This window comes from Galleria mellonella, unplaced genomic scaffold, assembly GCF_026898425.1.
Source record: "Galleria mellonella isolate WM207_F2 unplaced genomic scaffold, CSIRO_AGI_GalMel_v1 utg34, whole genome shotgun sequence".
Lineage (NCBI taxonomy): Eukaryota > Metazoa > Arthropoda > Insecta > Lepidoptera > Pyralidae > Galleria > Galleria mellonella.
Window position 1 is genome coordinate 51697 of NW_026442081.1, and position 21663 is coordinate 73359.

The following is a 21663-nucleotide window of genomic DNA, read 5'->3' on the forward strand; positions in this document are numbered from 1 at the left end:
ATATATACAATGAACGATAAATATGTTAAAATGATGATGAGTCTATAAATTGGAATTAGTAAACAAACACGCTCGCGATTATAATCTCAGCGGGCAAAGTAAACCGAAATACTATGTAGTAATTTTAAATGCCGTCTATTTTTAAATCTATTGTTTTGTTCTATTTAATGTATTCATTTTTTTTATTTATTTATATACATGCATACATATTTAATAAATATCAAATGATAACTTGAACCGTACAGTTACGATCTGTATCCCGAGTGAAACGACGACTTTGGAGAGATATTAAAGGGGTTTGTTTATTTATGTTATCAATTATCATTAATTTATTTTTTAACAGTTTGATGATGTCGACAGGAACCTGGCGGGGAACTTGATCAGCGAGTTGACGGACTCCTCGCTGCCGCCGTTGCCCGCGCTGCATACCCTGTGAGTACCTCCCTAGCTATGAATATATAAGAGACAAGGACGAGTAATATTAATTTAGGCAATAGATGTTATCCGCGGAATACAGCGGTGGCTCGGATCAATGTATGTAAGTGATGAAGACATAAATTACAGCGGTAAATTATAATATAGTTGCTGTTATAACTATGCGTGTGCCAAGAAACTCAACACAAACACACAATGAGTTCACATGTAATACATATTTGTAATGTAAACGAACGGCCCGCGGTACACGGTGCACGAGTGTGCGTGCACGATGCACCGCTGCTAGGTTGCGCAACAACATTTGCACATTACATTAATTGCTATAACTTTTCATACCAATTGTACTTACATTAGTATGTGAATAAGACATGATAGCAACCTCAGACATGAATATATATCTATTTGTCTGTAAATGTAGATACAACTGTATTATAATTAACTTTCGAATAGCTTCTAGTAATCAATAAATAGTAAATACCTGCCCTGTAAGCAAGTTCCTGATGGTGGAGTTAGTATTTCTGCTAGCCTCAAATATTATCAAGTCGGTCCTAACTTAAACGCAAGAACCATAGTGCCATAGTTCTCTAGAATGGCAGGATAAGAACGATTAGTGAAAATAGCTTGAATACTTATAAAATATTGTAATAAAAGAACCTTATATTATACAGATAGTGTGTCTCCATACAAATGATTCAAGAAAAGCGGGTCATCTTTTTCATACAATTTTGTGTGAGAAATAGCTACGAGTATGAGTGAAATTTATTTTGTCTTATAAATGTGCAATATTTAATTTTATTTGTTAACTGTGGGTAAATATAAACATTACTAAAATAAAAACGAGTCAACTAATTTGACAATTAGCTGACAAAAGTTGACTTGTTTTTGAGGCTCGATACTCGATCTATATAATCTAAGAAAAGTACCTGAACCAGTATGCTGTCTGTATTGATTTTCTTTGCATAATCACATATCGTCATAGTCGTAGAATACTGACGGATCTGACAAAGATTACATATAAAGATCCGTCAGTATTCTACGACTATGACAATATACTTACATGCAAATATTGTTACATTAGAAAACTTGACATCTATAGCTGAGAAAAGAATCTGGAAGATTGTATCGGTACGTATAAATACACATAAATATAGATTTAAAATATGCGAAGGAAATGACGCGCACCTATTTATATTCAGGTCATTTCTTATTTTGCGATGATTGTTAAACAGCTTCCCACAGTTTCTTTTTTATAGAAACAATTTAGCAATTCTTTCTGCAATCGACAGATTAACTCCCATATGAATTTTGAGACTATTGAAGCTGCCGTTTTTCTTTACAAAACTGTTTGAGAAGTAAAATCTACTTGTAGAAACAGTACACGGCGTTATCAATTCAGAAATTTTCAGTGTAATGTATCCACAAAACACCTTGTCATTCAACGTAAATACGAGCACAAATTCAGTATTTTATTTTTTCGATACTTACAAACAAACATAGAAACAGAAAGGAAAAATAATAGATTTAAACTTGTAGATTTTGTGGCCACAGTAATTAGTGATCGCGCCGAGTAAACATCGGAGCACGCCACGTCGCCACCGAACAGAGAGGATCGTGAGCGCGGTCGCTCGCAAGGACTTCTCGCGACAAATAAACATTGATTTGAACAAGAGAATTATTTGTTTGTACACTTTGCGCTTCATCGCAAACATTACACGCGACTAATACAAGCCTAATTCGTTTATTAGAGAGCCTAACTCAACATTTCCGTGCTTAGCCAAACACAAACCGAACAAACAAACATTTATCTAAATACAACTGGAGCTATAAAATTATTTTATAACATATCTATCTATCCTATTTAAAAGGTACGCTCTTGTCGGTGGAGCTTTTGCCACTCACTATGATTTTCAGCGAGTCTCTTTACCTCTTGATACGACACGACACTTGATCTGCCTGATGTAACTCTGCCTCGGTCACCCTCTTCCTCTCCTTCCTTCTATCTTACCTTCTATTATAATGTTCATAAGTTCGTCGTGTCGTATCCCAACATTTTTCCCCTTCTGTCCTCAATAGTTCTAATAATTTGTCTCTTTTCCTTAACCCTAAGCAGGACCTCCTCATTGCTAAGTCGGTCTCTCCAGCTAATTTTCTCCATCCTTCTCCAGCACCACATTTCAAAGGCTCTAAGTTTATCCATTTCCTTCTGAGTTAATGTCCTCGTCTCACATCCACACAAAGCTATACTCCAGATATAGGTTTTGATAAGATGCTTTCTAATATCTTTTGTTATCTTAGCCTATAAAAGGTGTTTTTTTTGTTATTGAACATTGTTATAACGTAGCGCACTGAAATATATAATTACACGAACTCGTGTGAAGCTATGTGCAACTTACTGTGTTATATATTAGCGACGTTGGTGTCATATATTTTAAACTACTTCAATCACTATTGATAAAATAATATCAACAACTTCAATCAAAATATTAACATCTAAATAAATCGGTTCTCATTGTACATAGATGTCTTGTCATATCACTACTAACGTCTATAATTCGCGATACAAACGTGGAGGAAACGTCTAGTCCAGGACCTTGACTGAGTCATCAAAGTCTTATTATCTTGTTCCTGCATCAGTTCCCGAGTAAAATATATAATTTGCAATCGAAGTGCCAATATCACCATCCGACATCCGACATCCTATATCCGAGTGCGAGGCGCGTCCGAGATAGCGGCTTCCTTCCGCGACGATGCAGTTGCGATATCGTGCCAGAGTATATCAGTATGCAGGGCACGCCACGGCCGCGGAGTCGAATGCTGCGTGAGGAAAACACGCCGGCTGCCTTTAATGTATCGATGACGACGTGCGAGGAGCCCATTTCTGCCTTTTATTACCCGAAACAAAACGGTTAAGGGAATGACAGCAATTTCAGTATACGACTTGCGCAGATGGGGGTCATCGACTCCTGATGCGTGAGCGAAAGGACCGCCCTCCGTATTACGTGTTTTTGGCTAATAGTGAAAGCCGTGTAAAGATGCGAGCAGATGCGCGAGCGCTATCATGTACAGAACCGGCCGTGTCGCCTGCGGCCCGTGGCGGCACCGGTCCAGCCAACTGCTTGCTTGTTTTTCCTTAAATGCACTGGAAGCGTTAAGGAGGACAAATGAATACTCAAAGAATGTTTTGCAATAACCAGCTTTCATAAGTAGTACGTGTAGTGTAAATTGTTCTTTTCAATTCATACTAGTAGTAATGTTTTACTTTATTAATTTACTTTAATTGACAAGCGATCAACAACACTGTTCAGTCACATCAACTGTTTTATGCAACGTACTCGTATACACGAAAACTTGTCGCCTGTATATCGATTTTGAACCTAGCGTAAATATTTTACTTCCAACTACCTGGGGTTGTCGTGTGATCCCCGCATAGAATTGGTCACTCCCTCCTTTCCCGTGATTGTCGTAAGAGGCAACTAAAGGAGGGCGAGGAATGTGCAGCAGCGTCCCTCTTAAAACATCTCTAAAAGCCTAACTGCGGTTGCCAATCCGCCTGCTAAGCATGGCAACTACTGGCAAAACCCCCCCAAGGGGAGGATTATGTTCAACAGTGGACAGTTAAAGGTATGACAGGCTGATATGAAAATGATGAAGGAAATACCTGAGGTTACAGATTTAAAAGTTTGCAAAGAGTTTTGGATATGTTGCTCAATCACGGCATGCCTTAACGGTTGAATGAATTGACACACATACCGAACACACTGTGAAGTACACTTGGTACTTATATATAGTAATATTAGACATAGTGAATATGGAATACTAAGACATCTCCATATTTCTACTAAGAAATACGAGTATCTACACTGAGTCATTGAAATACGTAGTAAAATGCGATAGAGATGAATCGTATAGAACGAAAGGGCGCGAGTAAAAATGGCCGATTTGGGTGGATTTTATGAGAGCTATCAATTTGGTGACGCGTATCTCGAGCGGCCGACGTCTGATGTATGGCGAGACAGGCGACTGGACTTATCTGTGCTGCCTACGAGGATCGGTCTTCACGAATTCTTTAGCATTTTATAATAAAAACGAATTTCAGCATTTATAACATGCTAGCTGTATCACGCGTTATTACCCATGTGAGGAGATAAAAAGTATCCTACATTGCAGTCGGTGAGGCATTGTTTAGTAACAAACATTTCTATAATTCTGTTACATAAGGGGGTAAGGGACTGTTAGTAATGGGGTCTAATTTCTCCATTACTAGCAATACACCCTATCAGGTCAACCTCCACGCGGTTCTCCCTGGAAACTATCGTGTTTTATTCTAGTTGAATTCATCACGATGGGCTAACGGTCCTGCTTTTATCGTCACCTATCACCCCTCACTGGTGCGCCGCCAGCATATAGGTGCCGATAGCGCAGGCGGGGTTACCATTTTATCATCACATATTAAAAAAACTGTTTCACAAGAATTGACAGCACAGTATGATAACAACCGATTAAACAACTAAACTAAAAAGTGACGAACTCTATCCCTACGCACACATTCGTGACAATATTAACATGGGATTAACACTGCTTCATTATTAAAATAAATAAACAAGTTCGAATAGAGAGTTCGATCGACTGAAGACATTAGCGAGCGAGCAAGATACGAGTACAGACAAAAATATTACTGAGTTGACAACGTCTTCTTTTTTATGTAAATACTAGTTTTCCGCGTGACCGGCATGTATCGATTGACCGAGATATAAAGTAGCCTATATCCTCCATTCTAAATAGGTACTACGTGTGTACCAAACATGAAAAATTGAGACGCTAAAACACCAAGAGGTAAACAGTATACTTACATGAAAGCGTGTATATAATATTATAGATGATATGTAGAATGTGTGATTTATACTCAGTCACATATATGTTGTAAGTTTTAGTTATCACGGAAGCGGTAGAATAATGTAGTCGTGATCAAAATTGCAACTCGAGTAGTTGTACATGTCCTAAATACCTCGTAGTTCAAAATATCTTTAACTGAGACATGATGTGCTAATAGAAATATAGCTAATTAGTATACTATATTTAAGTTTCTCCGGCGACGATAGATGATGTTGTGAAGCTGCATCGACACGGTGCGGTATCAAAAAGCAATAAAACAGCGGGCGACGGCGACGCGCCGTCTCGGCCGCCCGCTGCTTGAAAGTTAAAAAAAGAACACAATAGAATAAAACTCACGCCCTCACGTGTAAACGCTTATTATACTTATTTGGTATGACAATTGAGACCACGTTCAAATACAGCGAATATAGACATATGACAGTTTTTACTAATACGGGATTATTACATGACCATAATGAAGGCTTATGTACATTTTTAAGCGGCTTTAAGAACGAGAAAGTTTTCCGTTCGTCTGTATTTCTTGTACTTACACTGACACACGATATATTCACAAATTGTGAACCGATTTTGATAATTATTTTTGCAACTGATTAAGTTTAATATTAAATTTTGTCTCAATTTTTTTTTCTGTAGAGATAGAATCAAGCACTAGTTTTTTTTTTTATACTACATGTAGATATACAAGAAATAAGTAGGTTTGAATGAATAAATCGTTTAAGATATATAATAGGATCCTATGTTGCCAATTTGCTATTGTAACTGTATAATATAAGTACCCGTGAGACGTGTGAGGGCGTGTTAAAGTATCAATAATGTATGATATGATGTGACGTGCGGTACGGAGCGTAGCCGGCGGCGGCGGTGGCGGCGGTGACGAGCCGGTCTCGAGCTGATCGTATCGGTCGGAGCGAGGCTCGCGGACGCGGGGTCGACGGCCGCCGCCGACAAGAGCTAAAATAACTAGAAGCATAATGAGCACAATTCAGATAATACATTATTCCACTAGATAACACAAACAGTCATCGCAATTTACAAGGGTTTACGTTGCTGAAAGCTATATTATGTTTCGCGATATTAAATTACAAAATAAACATCAGTTTCTGGACATTCAATATTGTTTATCTTCGTATTCGAGAATAAATTACATTTAGATAGGTATTATTAGATAGGTAGGTATTATTTTATAGATACTCCTCTCGAAGTGGTACTTGACTATCGTTTGTTAGCGTATATTAGCGACTGTTCGATTAAATTATATACTTAATATAAATACTTATATATAAGCATTTTATTTTTCGTTTCAAATTGTGACGTGTGTAAAAAAAATTAATTAAACCTGCGGAATGTCGGGAGCTCGTTTCTGTAACTGACGCAGCGTGCGCGGGAGTGTCGCTTCCAGTCGGCAGTATACATTGGCTCAACCCTTCTCGGCGGCGTCGATCAGCCGCGAGGACACGTGTCGCTCACTGTTGATTTATGGCGGTCCAGCGCAGCGATCCGGTCACCTCGCCACCCTCCACCCTCCACCCTCTGCCCGCCGCACGCCACCGAGCCACCGCCGCTACCACATCGACACTATCGCCTCCGACGCAACCACCGCTTTGCCTAATACTCGTCATAATGACATTTTTTATACGAATAAATGATCTAGATATTGATATTGTATAAAATGAAAATCATCAGCATCCTTTTAAGGGAGTGCTCTACCAGTGAAACATTTTCACCGAAGATAAACGGACAAGAAACCGACATAAAATACAAAGCTTTGCATACTAATTTTACAGTTAGGCCTACAGTCTAAACGAGGGAGGCTTAAATGTTTTGTCGTGTTTGGGGGTGTAGATGGGGAAATTGTAAATAATTATTAACAAATATCTATATTTAATAATGTTATCGAAAATTAAATTTGATTGTCTATGACTATTGACTATGTTTATGATTATGAATAAAATATTTTATAGCTATATATGACAACGACCTACACAATGAACACGAGAACACGAGAACAAAATCGTATTTCAACATAGCATAAGATCAGAATCTTATGCTATGTTGAAATACGATTTTGTTTAAAAGATTCAACAGTCTATCCTAATATGAGTGCACTTGTAATTAGAATGTCATTGTCCACAAGACCATAATCATTGCACCGTCTGGCCGCACGAAGGAGAGAAGTGTCAGACTGTAGACTGCCAGCTCAGCGGTCACGAACCGAACGTTGATCCTATGCCCTCGCAGTGTGTGCAGTCGCCGAGGATGTGAACTTAGATCCGGACGCTGCGCCCATGTCAATCAAGTATACTGAAACTAATGGACACGAACAATGCACATTACATGATAGTGGTCGACTTCAAAAGTTATCTAAATATATTAAGAACTTTTGGTGCAAAATTCATATTTTATAGCGTGTATTATTAATATAATCAAAGATAAATTCCATCTATTATTCGCGATTAAATTCGGATCGATGCTAAAATTTCGTTTAAATTTAAGACTGGTTCTTGTTCCAAAAGTACCGTTTGACAACTATTGGATGTGATTTCGATTGGATCCTATTGTTTTGTTTGTGTCAAAAGTTACCGTACATATTGGGTGATGTAGATAGATATCTAAGCCATTATTTGCTCGGCAGTTTCGATTTCAAATCGTGTTTCGATTGTTGATCGATGATTAACAATTTATTTAATTAATAATTTTTTTAAGATTAATAACAATTTATTTAATTAATAATATAAAAATGTTAACTATGGGTATATACCTGAAAATAAAGAGATTTATTATTATTATTATTATTATTATTATTATTACATCAAATTATGATAAACACTTTCTTTTTATGTGGCAGTAATTTGGGAAAGATTGAAAAAGAAACCACTTTATTGCTATGATATTAGGACGAATATTTTCAACAAATCCAATGACTGATATTTAAACTAGTTAGGCTAGTATTTCGATCATGAAGGAATAGATAAAATTGCAAGACAAAGATCATTTTTGTACCTGTATTACAGAATTCAATCTCGACCACTTCTAGTCCAAATTCCACCGAGAAGCAAAAAGCAATAGCATAAAATAATAGCACCAAATGTTCCAACTGCGGACGCCTGTGCAGATGTGTCGACTCAGCGCACTTCGTTAACAATGGAGGGGCAGCAGGGTCCAAACTGAAGAAATGGAGAACGACTATCGACTATATATTCATTGGGGCATGATTGACACACTCGTAATGTAATAGAGTCGTTTTCGTTACTCAGGGATGCTTACAATCAATTGTTCAAACACAAATCTTAGTTACCTGCCTCGTTTACTAGAACTACTTCTAAGCAATGGTAGCTTTTAAGGAAAACTATTTTTATACAAATAAAATAAATATCAAGACGGGCTCCTTCCAGAGATAGGAAAAAGAGGTGGAAGTAAAATCGATATTGTCCGAATGGTGTACAATTCTGTTGTATTAAATAAAAGCGGCGATTATTGTTTGTATTCACCCAAAACTACACGACGACGTGCAGTCATTTTCGTTGTCATTATCAAGTCAGCAGTCTTGTGTACACCACACGCCTATTCTAAAATAAAGACTATAAATAATGTTCCAAAGGCGGTAATCAATGTTGATTCTGAAATACTATTAAAGGATTGATGAACTTATAAACCTTGGATAGAAATGTCTCATTACAATGATGTCCTCTGATGTCAAGAATTTCGAGAAATCAAGAAACACAAAGCTAGTTGTAGTTTTAATGAATTAAGTTTGTTTATTTATTTGTCCCATTCAATATGCTTGAACAGCTCACTTAGACACCGTGAAATTAATTTTAAACTTGTTGTACACCACAAAGGGCGGATATTGTGATTTTTAGCGAACGGAGGGATATTATCCGACATCAATTATCTCATATAAAGTAGTTAATGTACATAACGTAGCGCTGTAAAACTTATTCTATTTTTTTATAATTACATTAATATTCTTAACATCGTTCTCAGTGTTCCTCCGCTGCCAGTCTTTCTACTCCGTCTATTCATCCGTCACGCCCACATTTCACTAAAACAATTAATTAAAACTGTCGACAGTGTCGTCTTCAAAGAGAAAAGGGGTAATTTATAAAGTGTTAAATAATGAAGCACGTCTAATTGACTCATAATCATATTTCTTTTACATGTATCCGTAGCTAGTTAGCTACATTCGCGTAATAATTACATACAATCATGACCAATGTTACAAATGTTCAAACTGCACGATTTTACGAAAAAAATTAAGATGTGAACGGTAGAAACAAGCGATTTAGAGATTAAATATCTGATCACTAAACTAACCAATGCCATAAGGGTAATAACTGTTTATTCTTATGACAATACCTTATATTTTAGAGGTTATGATTCAAGACGTCCCTTGTGAGAAATTTACGTCACATGTAAAGCTGTAAATAAAACAAGCAAATAGACGAATAAATAGATGGAAATTTATAAATTACATTTTTTATTTAAAGTTTATAATAATGATTTCCGAGTTGACTTTAGTGAAAACAATTCTACAAAATAAATAAAACTATTAAAAACAAAATGAAAGGCTATAAAGGTATAAGCCGCAACAGATAGTCGCAGCCCGCTCCCCTGTGCCTGTTTTGTTTGCGGCCGCCCGCCGTAACTGTGCCGCGGTCCACCGAGATTGTTTATGCGCTCGGTATTTCGGTAGCGACTTCATTCCTGAGTTTCGTTTATAGCCTTCAAATTACCATAATGTGACACCAGTTCCCGTAATGGGCATTGTTTCCCCAGTTTACGACTCAACTTCGCACCGCGATGAACTGCGCGACTCAGCCGTCATAATTTACGATAAGTGTTCATTGATGCGGTACTTTATATATTGATTTGATGACCCAGTTGGCACGGCGCGCTCAGTCATGGGTTCCGGTCCCGATTGCGGGACTGAATCTGTTTTTCTCGTGCACAATAGATCTAAATAAAATGTACAGGGGCCGGCGCGGGCGGCGACGTGTACGCGGCTAATGCGATATGTTTGTGGCAGGTTGCTGAAGCGGAACCGGATCACGCACATCGAGGATCGCGCCTTCGCCAACACGCCCTCCATACGGGTCCTGTAAGTATTATATGCAAATTATACCTACTTATCCCACTGCTAGTCTAAATACATGTAATATTTATAACATATTAAATAATTTGCTTATATTTAAGTATTAGGCACTTCCCCGCCATAGCACTGCCAACCATATTGTCTTTGTGTTTTTTTATGCAATTTAGAATGACAAACAAACTGACGGCGCACCTAATGGAAAGTGATAGCCGTCGCCTATAGACATGAGCAGTACCATAGACATAACAGAGTATACTGTTTCGCCTCCCCTTGCGTTGCCATTCCTGAGGATTTAGGTGTTATTCCTCTGTACCCTGTAAATTCACTTCGCTCACATATCGTGCTATTATATAAAAAATCTATTCAATAATATAATTGTTATACATAACACAGCCAGTGAAATAAATAAGCATATCAAAAACTTAAGTCCGTGCAGAATTGCTGACGGTAGATGCCGATGATTCATATAACAACTGCATATCTCGTGTTACTTTTATATGTCTTAATTGATAACACGCAAAATGTAATTTTGTAAATCACCAATTCAAGAATGCAGTCATTCAATTAATTTGTTTGATCTAAACTCGCAAAGAAGATTGTTCGCAAAACAAACGAATTAACTTGCCATTCCACATAAAAAGATATGGATACGACCTCAATTTTAACGTTATGTCTATAAATGAAGGTAAATTAGCTTTCACTAGCGATCAATTTCAATTGCACCGGTTACATTACAGGTTCCAGAAATTGAAAGCACTTGCTTGTAATGTAGAGCACGTCGTTATCAGTCCAGACGGAATATAAATAATTATATTATGAAAGTGGTTGGCGTGTTTATTTAAATTAGGCGCGCTGTGATGAATGATCGGCTGTACGTTTACTGTACTTTTAACGGTACAGTTATAAACCGATAAAAAGCATCGCGGGCCGTGTCGATCCCCAGGGGTCAACTAACTATGACTTGCAAGGTGTCTGTGAGAAAAAATATTGGAAGTCCGTAACGCAGATAATAAATATATACATATATGATTATATAAATAGAGATTATAATGTCATTTAAAATTGAGTGTGTATATGTATAATATGAAGGGGGTGTCACTTAAAATAAACAACACTTGTAAAAGTCACATTCATTATTTCTCTATTTTTTTTTTAATTAGCTATAATAATAAACTTTTTATTACGCACAGTAGAGATGTATACAAGGAGTATTTATGTGCAAATACAAAAGGCGGCCTTATCTCTTAAAGCAATCTCTTACAGACAACCTGGCTAGCTATAATTTTTTTGTCTCCACTAAGTCACAATTTCTATCAGACATTCAAATTCATTGACTGGAAAAAAATCCCTTTTATGGAAAAAGTCTGCTATTGTACTCTTTCTTTTCTTAGAAACTCTGTATCCTATAATTTAAAACTTTATTGTATAATCAAGTGTTACAAACAAACAAAACAAAACAATATGGCGAGTAAAAAAAAATTAAAACCTCTGGGATATAGAGACGACACAGTAATATAAAGGAGCTTTATCTAGATACGAGTACAGTTTATCAGCGACGACTGCGAGCGGAGCGTGCAACTGGTCTCGAGCTGTCGACGTGTAACCGAAATATTAATATATTCACAACACGAATATAAATAAAGAAGATACCTTAATGCTCGTTACAGCTTATCTAAGGCCGACATGGACGCCGCACGCTAGCTAACATTGTATCAGAATTCAGTAATTCGTGTCGCGAAATAATAGCAACAACATGTGTACAGGCGACGTTTACCACACCACTTTCCATCAAGTGCGATTTGGTAAAATTTGGATATACAGATAGAGCATATCCTAGGCAGACATGAGATAATTTGTACCCTAATTCAAGCAAGCGAAGCCAGGAGATAGAGATAATTTATTAATGAATTCATTCCAATAAGTAATTCATAGCCCTAAAAACAAACGGCCAAGACGATCATAGCAAGGACCGCAGCCGTCCAATCTTCAATAATTCCTCCTACTAATTTGAAAACCTTTCGGGGTATGTTACAGTAGAGGATTAATGGATATTTTTACAATTGTGTTGTGCCAATGTCTGTCTATACGAGTACTGCGCAATATAACTTGTAATGAAAGTGATTAAGCGACTAAGCTTTGGCTGTTATTATCTGTTCGATTAGATATCGACGACAAAGTGCGTCTCAGTATCCAACGAGCGGAGACAGGCGGCCATCAATCTCCAGTGCGACTAATCGCAACGGCCGCTCACGCTCCGCGCTCGCTGTACTCGTATCTCAATCTGAGCGAATAAACGGAAATCGCTTAATCTCGAACTAAATCCTCTCCCGTGTCCCCGCTGATGTAAATGTATGGAACGGCTACGATTATTTTAATATTAAATAAAACCGGTCAGGTGCGAATTGAACTCACATGCGTAAGATTCCGTACATAAATAAATGTATATTAAAATAGGAGATCAAATCACCTTTATAACATCTCTCGTATGAAATAAACGTATAATAGTAATCATTATTTACAATTTTTGAAATTTCTTTCTTTGGCCCTTTAAGAACTGGACCGGTATAACTTTATTTTTAGAGGTTTTTTTTTTTTCACTAATTTCTCAGAAATGGATAGAACCATCATTGTGTTTTTCCTGTAATAGTCACATATACTTTTATAAACAGCAAATATTTCAGATTTGGGCTTCACAAACTTCGGACATAAAGAAATAGTTTTTTTTTCTGCCGGGGTGTCGCGAGTTAAATTATAAGACGACATGAATAAGCAATTTTGTTTGTAACCCCACTATGTTAGAATGACGTTGAAAACTATTTTGATATTTCGTATGATTTTGATATACACAAAATATCTAATAAGTAGTACACGTGCACACATACCGTTCGGTTATCCGTCTAAAAATATGTATTTGCTAAAGCCACTTACAGTCGAACAATGTTTCATATATTCTATGATTGTATATTTTATATACTCTTAGTAATTCTAGTAGTCAATCCAGGAGTATTATATTTCAGTTGTGTCAACTCAATGTCATTTCGGCTTTTAATTCTTTAATATAGATGCCGTGAAGGGAAAATTGTAAATTCTTCAGTCCATAGGGCTATTTATAGGTACAGGCAACTACATTCAACCATTAAATTCTTCAGCTTTGCCTTACTATACAGCTGTATAAACGTTATGTGGTCACGCCTCTTTTCTCTCAATGTACCTACGCCGAGATAATTACGTTTTCAGTATCTTCTATTATTAATAACCCTATTTTTAATTAATCATCTAATGATACCCAATCTGAAAATCTCTTTTAATAAAATCAATGTGTTTTCTCCACCAGCTTTCTGCTTTACGTAGATTAGCAGTTTCTTACTAGTTCTTTTATGTTGGAATTGCATACTGAGCTGGACGATAGAGTAAACAATTGGTATGCATAAATGCCAAAAATATCCTATAAACATTGGTAGTAACTTTTGAAATTATTCAAAAAGTGATGTAAACTATTCCAGGCAGATGAGAGTCGTTGGCACTGGCGTGGCCGCCCGCCGCCCGCCGGCTGCCGGCTGCCGGCTACCGGCTACGCCTAATGCCCGTATTTGTCCCCTAGATCCGCTCACCTCGTCTACTTAACCGACCTAAGCACCTCTAATGAATCGAGGGACGTTTATAAATTGACACCCGCTTTCAAAACTGGCGTAACACAATATCTTACATTCAGATCATTGCTTTGGTAGGTATTTATCTTGTCATGAGCAATAGCCTGAGGAGAGAGAAGACTGATAAGACTATTTGAAACTTGTAATCGTCTGCAGTAAAACTTTTTTATATATTAAATTTCAAATAGATATCAATAAAGATCATCGGCTTGTTTAGCAACCAAACTTTCTCTACTTCTTTTTCGCACTGAATAAAAAAATCAATATTTGTATATTTTTCAGAACCAACACGGAAATATAATTCTGATTAAAAATTATCAGTTCGCAATGTTTTTGTTGGAAACTGAGAATTCTTTTGGTTTATTTTTATAGTCCATTGAAAACATGTACTTCGATTTATTTACTTCAAGTTATTTTAAATTCCTAGTTAGGATAAATCGGCACACTTATGAGTAGTATAATGGAACGCTTTTGTTGCCGACAGGCGATTGGAAGAGAATCTGCTGACGGTGGTGCCGGTCGCCGTGCAGCTGCTGCCACTGCTGGAAGATTTGTAAGTTACCACACGCAAATGGGTACAGCATCGCCGCTCATCATAAAATGTTGGCAGTTAAACTAAATTTATTTCATTTTGTGTGTTTGTGTTATTCAATTTATTTCAAAGTAACTACGCTGAAACTGAAAATTAATTCCTATTTAAGTAGTTATTTATTTATTATTAAATAACTGAACTTTAATATGGATGACTGCATTGCAATTTATTATATACATAATGTGTCACTTAGTTATTTGAACCAATTCTGTTCAGTGAAGGAGTTATTTAAAATTTTCTTACCGCTATTTTTTCCAAAGTCTTCTTCCTACCCGTATTTTAATTATTATATGGAGTTGGCGTAATGTTTTTTATCTATATTACAAAAATATTTGGCTTATAGTTTTACGACCGGCCGCCTGCCTGCCGTCAACCCTCTTTGGGAATGCATTTGTTGGTGGTTTCCGCCACCTACGGTATGGAGGAAAGGATTGAGGAAAAAAGGAAGGGAACGTTGGAAATGCGAAAATGCTATTTTTTTCCAAAGATTGAATTTAATTATTTTAAAGTTCTGCAAATACAAAAAATATTGATCGAGAAAGCTCGACTAGTTTCAGGATCAATTCGAGACCATTAATCATGAGCGCCTGCTTATGTTATAGATCAGTGGCGAGCAACCGCGTGGAGACGGTAGAGGTGGGCACGCTACAGCCGTGCCGACGACTGGCGCGGCTCGAGCTGCGCGCCAACCCTCTATCCAACCTGCACCACCGCGCCCTCGAGCATCTGCCCTACCTCACCACGCTGTGAGTCCATCATGCATCCGTTCATTATAATCCATCCATCGTTTACTGTTGAACATAAGTCTCCCTTATATTTCACCACAGAGTACAATCTTGCACCACTTGCATCCAATTTCTTCTTGTTCTACTGACTTTTGAGTTCGTCACTCCATGCCGCATGGACCGCCTCACACTACGGTGGCCTGCTCTCGGATGCTACACGAGAACTTTATTCCCTGTCGGCTATTATTTATCGGTTATTTTTTATTATTATTATTTCAGCCGTTAACTGTCCACTGCAGAACATAAGCCTTCCTCATAAAGGGACTTTTGCCAGTAGTTGCCTCACTTGGCAGAAAGGTTGGCAACCGCAGTTAGGCTTTTAGAGATGTTTTAAGAGGTACGCTGGTGTCCATCCCTCGCCCTCCATTAGTCGCCTCTTATGACACCCACGGGAAAGGGCATAGAATGGGCCACCTTGGGCCCATTTTATGCCAGAACCACACGGCATTTATCGGTCACTCGAGCTATATGGCCGCCCGCCTATTGCCTCGCTACAAGTACTGCTTATTGACTGGTACAACGAGTCCGAGACCGTTGCGGATAGCATTTGTATCTAATCCTAAATAATTATATTTTAATACTAGCGACCCGTCCCGGCGTCGCACGGGTGGAATTTTTTACATTTAAAAAAGTGGCCATTAAGGCTGCACACGCGACGGAAGCTTAAAAATGAAGTAACTTCTCCCGTTTTCCCAACATTTCCCTTCACTGCTCTGCTCCTATTGATCCTAGCGTGATGAAAATACGTCTACTATAACCTGCCCAGGAGTATAAAGAATAATTGTACCAAGTTTCGTTAAAATCCGTCGAGTAGTTTTTGTTTTTATAACGAACATACAAACAGACAGACAAAAATTTTACTGATTGCATTTTTGGCATCAGTGTCGATCACTAATCACCCCCTGATAGTTATTTTGGAAATATATTTCATGTACAGAATTGACCTCTCTACAGATTTATTATAAGTATAGATAGATTAAATATTCAAATTCTGTTTAAATCTAAGTTTCCCCTCTTAAACTATAATAACTGTTAACGCTGTAGACGCCGACTCTCTACAATACGAAATATGCAATAATAGCTCGCGTCCATATTTAACGCTACTGCACTGCAACGCTGCATTGAAACTAATTTATGTTGGAAGTTTTAGTCCTCCGACTCGTATGGTCTAACCCGAATACCTCTGAGATTTGATAGCAGTTTTAACCGACCTCAAACTTTTAATTATATTATACTTTTATATACATGTTACGCAATTTATTTTCGTTAACAAAATTGTAAATAATTTTAATGATTTTTTTATCAAAAGGGTTTATTACGGTGCTAACTTTTATTTTAAATTTTTCATTTGCTTATTTTTATGATTATGTCGCACTTTTCATGTCATCATTACTCTGAACTTCAGGTAGATCGTGGCGTTAATTCATTTCCAAGTTTCACGTTCATTTTTCTATCTATACCTATTATATTAAAAAAGTTACATTAATCTTCCTTTTGATTTTATTATCGCCATGCATGTATGTGTATATATATTTTAGATTTACTACCACAAATAAAAATATCATAAGAACTATATGACTGTGCGTGTTGCGCACATAAGGTTGTGTGTGTAAATCTCGATTAAATGATAAAATTATACAGTTGTGACCCGCCGCGTAATAAAAAGAAAAGTGAGACAACTTGAGCCCAGAACATTGAAACAAAACAATAAAGTACCGACGCGGCGCACTGCTGGTTCAAGGACAACATTTTATTAATATTCCGAACGATTGCGAAAGAATTGCTGCATCAATTTCCCCTAAATACGACGAGATCCGTTAGATCCCCTGCGCGATCTCAAGGACTTACTAAGTAAATTGCGAAACGTTATATTAAAAAAAGAACATCTCCTCACTGTACATACTCGTAGAATAAGAAATAGCTATATAGAATTAATTAAGAATAATGCCACAATAAATCTGAAGCAATTTAATAGGTTTGTGTAGCGAAATGTATAAGTCGTGATAACTTTGTCGATGCTGAGCGTTGAACTGGGAGCATTGTGTAACTTAACATATTGTAAGAATATTCATCCACTTATTTAGAAATTGCTTTATTAATTCAGTAACATAATAGATACTCAATTATATTTGCCCAACTACAACAATGTTCTTTTTAATTGACTTAACCTTTTTTTTCTTAAATTAATTTGTTTATTGTTTCCTCGAAAATTAAAGTATTTGCTCCTTAAAAAAATACATGTCATAATAAAATAAAGAGAAAACCAATATCACTTTATCAGCTTTTAACTCTCCACTGCTTAATATAAGCCTCCCCCTTGGGGGGTTTTGCCAGTAATTGCCACGCTTGGCAGGCGGTTAAACTTTAGAGGTGCTTTAAGAGGGACACTGCTGCCCATCTCTCGCCCTCCCTTAGTCGTCTCTTACGACACCAAAAGAAAAGGAAGGGGTAGCCTATTCTATGCCTATACAAATTCACCTGTAAATATTATTATCGAAATTCACGGCACAAATTGGAAACGTCCTCATTTGATACTAAGTCCTGAAGTATACCGTATCAAAACAACTCATTATAGTTTCATTGCTGAGCACGGATACGATTTCGTAATGGATGACAATGGAGTGGTAACCCCGCTTGCGCTAACGGTATACGCTGGTGGGGCACCAGTGAGGGATGATAGGTGAGAATGAAAAAACAGCTCAGTTAGCTCATTGTGATGAATACGTCTGGAATTCAGCACAATGGTTTACGAGTATAGGGGGAACCGCGTGAAGGTCAATCTGACAGGGTATGTTACTAGCAACGGGACTGGTAATCCACATTACTAACAATACCTAATAGTATTGCCTACCATCACGCTAGCAGGTTAAATAGTTTCATTTAGAGTTTTTTGGTGCATACAAATGTATCATATTTTGTTCTCCTAATCACTTGCTACAATATCCTAAGGAAGTACAAAGTGATGTTCATTTTTCACTCGATCGCCCACACGGAATATTTATTGTTAAATAATGAGCTATTGTCTATCAGTAATAAATTATTTTAATTCATGTAACGCAATGTACACAATTGACAATTGTTGTCATCTGGACATGTGTTTTATACTAAGAACAAGGAATTACATAGAAGGAATGATAAAATAGAAACTGTAAATCGTATGGTTGCGTCCTTTCTTCTTATGCAAATATAATTAGTAAAAAGAGGACGAAAAATACACCATCAGTTCTTATTTTTCTCAATTCATAGCAGGCTAAGTAAGGATATAACTTTCCCTGTATTAAATTTCATTCAAATCTGTTCAATAGTTTTTGCATGACAGAATAACAAACATTCACCCATACAGTCATTTTTAAATTTTTTTGCACGTATAACATTAATATGATTTTATAGTACCTATATGCTGGCTGTTGATGCGTTTATAATAAACAATTCAAATATTGTAAAGACGCTTTTATAATTTGTCAATATCTAGCTACTCATAGCTATTTGTCGCTGTCTCGCCCGTTCGTATCCGTTATTTTTAAATTTTTTTTATACCACTTAGAATGGCAAACAAGCTAACGGTCCACCTGATGGAAAGTGGTAACCGTCGCCTATAGACATGAGCAGTACCATATACATAATAGAGTATATTGTTTCGCCCATGATACCCCCCATGCGTTGCCATTCCTGAGGACTCAAGTGTTATTCCTCTGTACCCAGTAAATTCACGCCATATCCCACCCTTCAAACCGAAACACAGCCATGCAAACACAACTGCTTTACGATTGAATCCTGTAGAAATTTCAGAAAGTTTCCTTTTTGAATAGATACTTAACATACTTAATTCAATTACAAATTTAAAGTTCTTAACCTCCGAAATTTAGATTGTGCATTGTTGTTCAAATGAGTCAGTCAAGACCAATCTTTTATATGTAAATGTAAATATTATGAACAGTGACTTTGACAAGACGCCAGTGACAGTCATAAACTAATAGAAGTATCCCTGTAGTGATTTCTTACGGATTGTATCGCACGAGCCTCGTGCTCGTATGTAAAACAGAGGCTGATAACAATGTTTTCTTGTTTTGTATTTGTTTCACATTATATACCTACAGACATAGCGATTAATATCAAATGTCTTTTCCATTTCTAACTTTATGATTATAGACTTATTGTATAATTTACATGTAAAAATATTTTTTGTAATATATAGGTACCATATTAGTATATTTAATATTAGTAGAGTCAGAGCTACTTTAGTTTCCGGTGGACCTCAGAATCGACACTATATATAAAGATAGACGATGCCGGTTACCACAATTGATATGAAAATAAAGCTCATTAATATTACAGTACTAATTATGATGTTGTAAAAGTTGTTTATTGCTATCAAATCTCATTCCGCAAATTTCACTCCTAATATACATATCATCTTTTGCTATTGCTTTTTTTTTTTTTGTTAATTTTATAGACTATTTACTTAAATTTGATGCCCATAAATAAGTTTTATACTCAAATTTTATTTTTATTTTAACTCAGAATTAAAATTAATGTCTCATTTAGGGCCAAAAAATGCCAATTAAAACGTATGCAATTTCGTCATTCCTTTATGTCATTACCGCTCGTGTGTTGCATTTGACATTAAGCAGACATGAAATTGAACTTACGACCGCGTGTACAGACCTGTTGACTGCCTGACTGACTCACTGCTCACAGAACACTGTTACATGACGTGGCAACCTATAAATTACTACTACCAGATCCCTCTGGACTTTGTACAAAAGTCGTTTACTTCTGTCCTATTCGTGTTTCAACCGTAAAGGAGTCGTGTTTGCATGGCTGTGTTTCGGTTTGAAGGGTGGGATATGGCAGTGAACTTACAGAATACAGAGAAAAAACACCTTAGTCCTCAGGAATGGCAACGCATGGTGTTACGGGCGAAACAGTATACTTTCTTATGTCCATGGTACTGCTCATGTCTATAGGCGACGGTTACCACTTTCCATCAGGCGGGCCGTCAGCTCGTTTGCCATTCTAAGTTGCATGAAAAAAACCTAAAAAGCATTTGAACTTCTTTCAATAGCTGCGCTGGTACCAAACATACTCTCGAGCTCGTCACTTTTACGTATAACTCATCTCATTTCGTAAAAACCTTAATTGATATGTTTCGTATTTCATTTTATGTTAGGGCAATAGAAGAACGAGGTTTGTCCTAGCTAGAGGGGCAGGTGCTCCCTCATTTTGTAAATAACATAATTAGTCGAGAACTAAGTATGTAGTTCGCCGGCGCGCGGCGTCTCCTCGCAGATGCTCACTGTATGACTGCGTCTGCTCCGTTTGTCCTTTCTTTTTACGATCGCCAAAATTATAGATACTTACTGTCTATTTATAGTATTAACATTTGTCTCATGACATTGCTCTTATATTTTTTATTTATTTTTTTCTTTTTTTTTTAATTAATGTAATGTTACAACCTCAATACGAGTTCTAATTGCTATATATTTTAATATAAATATCTATATCAACTTAAACAATTTTTCTGCAGTAGATATTTATTTATTTATTTAGTAGTAAACATAGCGCATCTCGTGGAAAGTAGTAACTGTCGCCTACAAAGTTGAACTCAATAACACCATTTTATATACCACTAAGATGAGAAGCGAGCATGTTACAGTTCGCATTATTTTAAGCGGTCACTGCAGCGCTTCTAATAAATGTGGTACTATTTCATTATCTAGATCTATTTCCCCCCACCCCCCCTATGGATGAGGCCTAAGATCACTAGTAGACATTTAACAGCTGGTATACAAAACTGTACAAACCAGTTCGTTTTGACTTTATTAACATTCCCTTTTAGTCGCAGCTTGTCGCGTTGTAAAATCTAGTGGCGGCGTCCTTTCCTGCGAATATAAATTTCATTTTATTTGTGCTACAAGTGCAAAATGGTTGACGCGCCAACAAGTCGTAAAGTGAGATATAAAAATGTCCTCGAGGCCCAAAAGTGGCATGAGTGTTAAGTGGCATGGGGTCGTGGTGGCAGGCCGCACCTCCGTCTGTGCGCACGTTATTGCTTAGGCCTTAGCACATGTTGAGCATTTAGTCCGCGAACAAAATCTTTCATTCTGTTTGTTTCGTTTCCTTTTAATCTTTTAATTCGAGAAGTTACAGTCGTTGGGGTCATCAAATTATACTAAAACCCTAAACTTGCCTAACGTGCCGTATAGTGGACGTGGA

At 37.0% G+C, this 21663-nt stretch overlaps 1 protein-coding gene across 2 annotated transcripts in view; it reads left to right on the forward strand.

Annotated features, from left to right (window-relative positions):
• LOC113512210 (follicle-stimulating hormone receptor) overlaps positions 1-21663 on the forward strand; it is a 72646-nt gene that overhangs the window by 35685 nt on the left and 15298 nt on the right. For both annotated transcript variants that reach the window (XM_031909151.2, XM_031909152.2), the window contains exons 5-8: positions 361-432; positions 10355-10426; positions 14555-14623; positions 15265-15408. In XM_031909151.2, coding sequence (XP_031765011.2) covers positions 361-432; positions 10355-10426; positions 14555-14623; positions 15265-15408 — 357 coding nt within the window. The remainder of the gene's footprint in view (positions 1-360; positions 433-10354; positions 10427-14554; positions 14624-15264; positions 15409-21663) is intronic.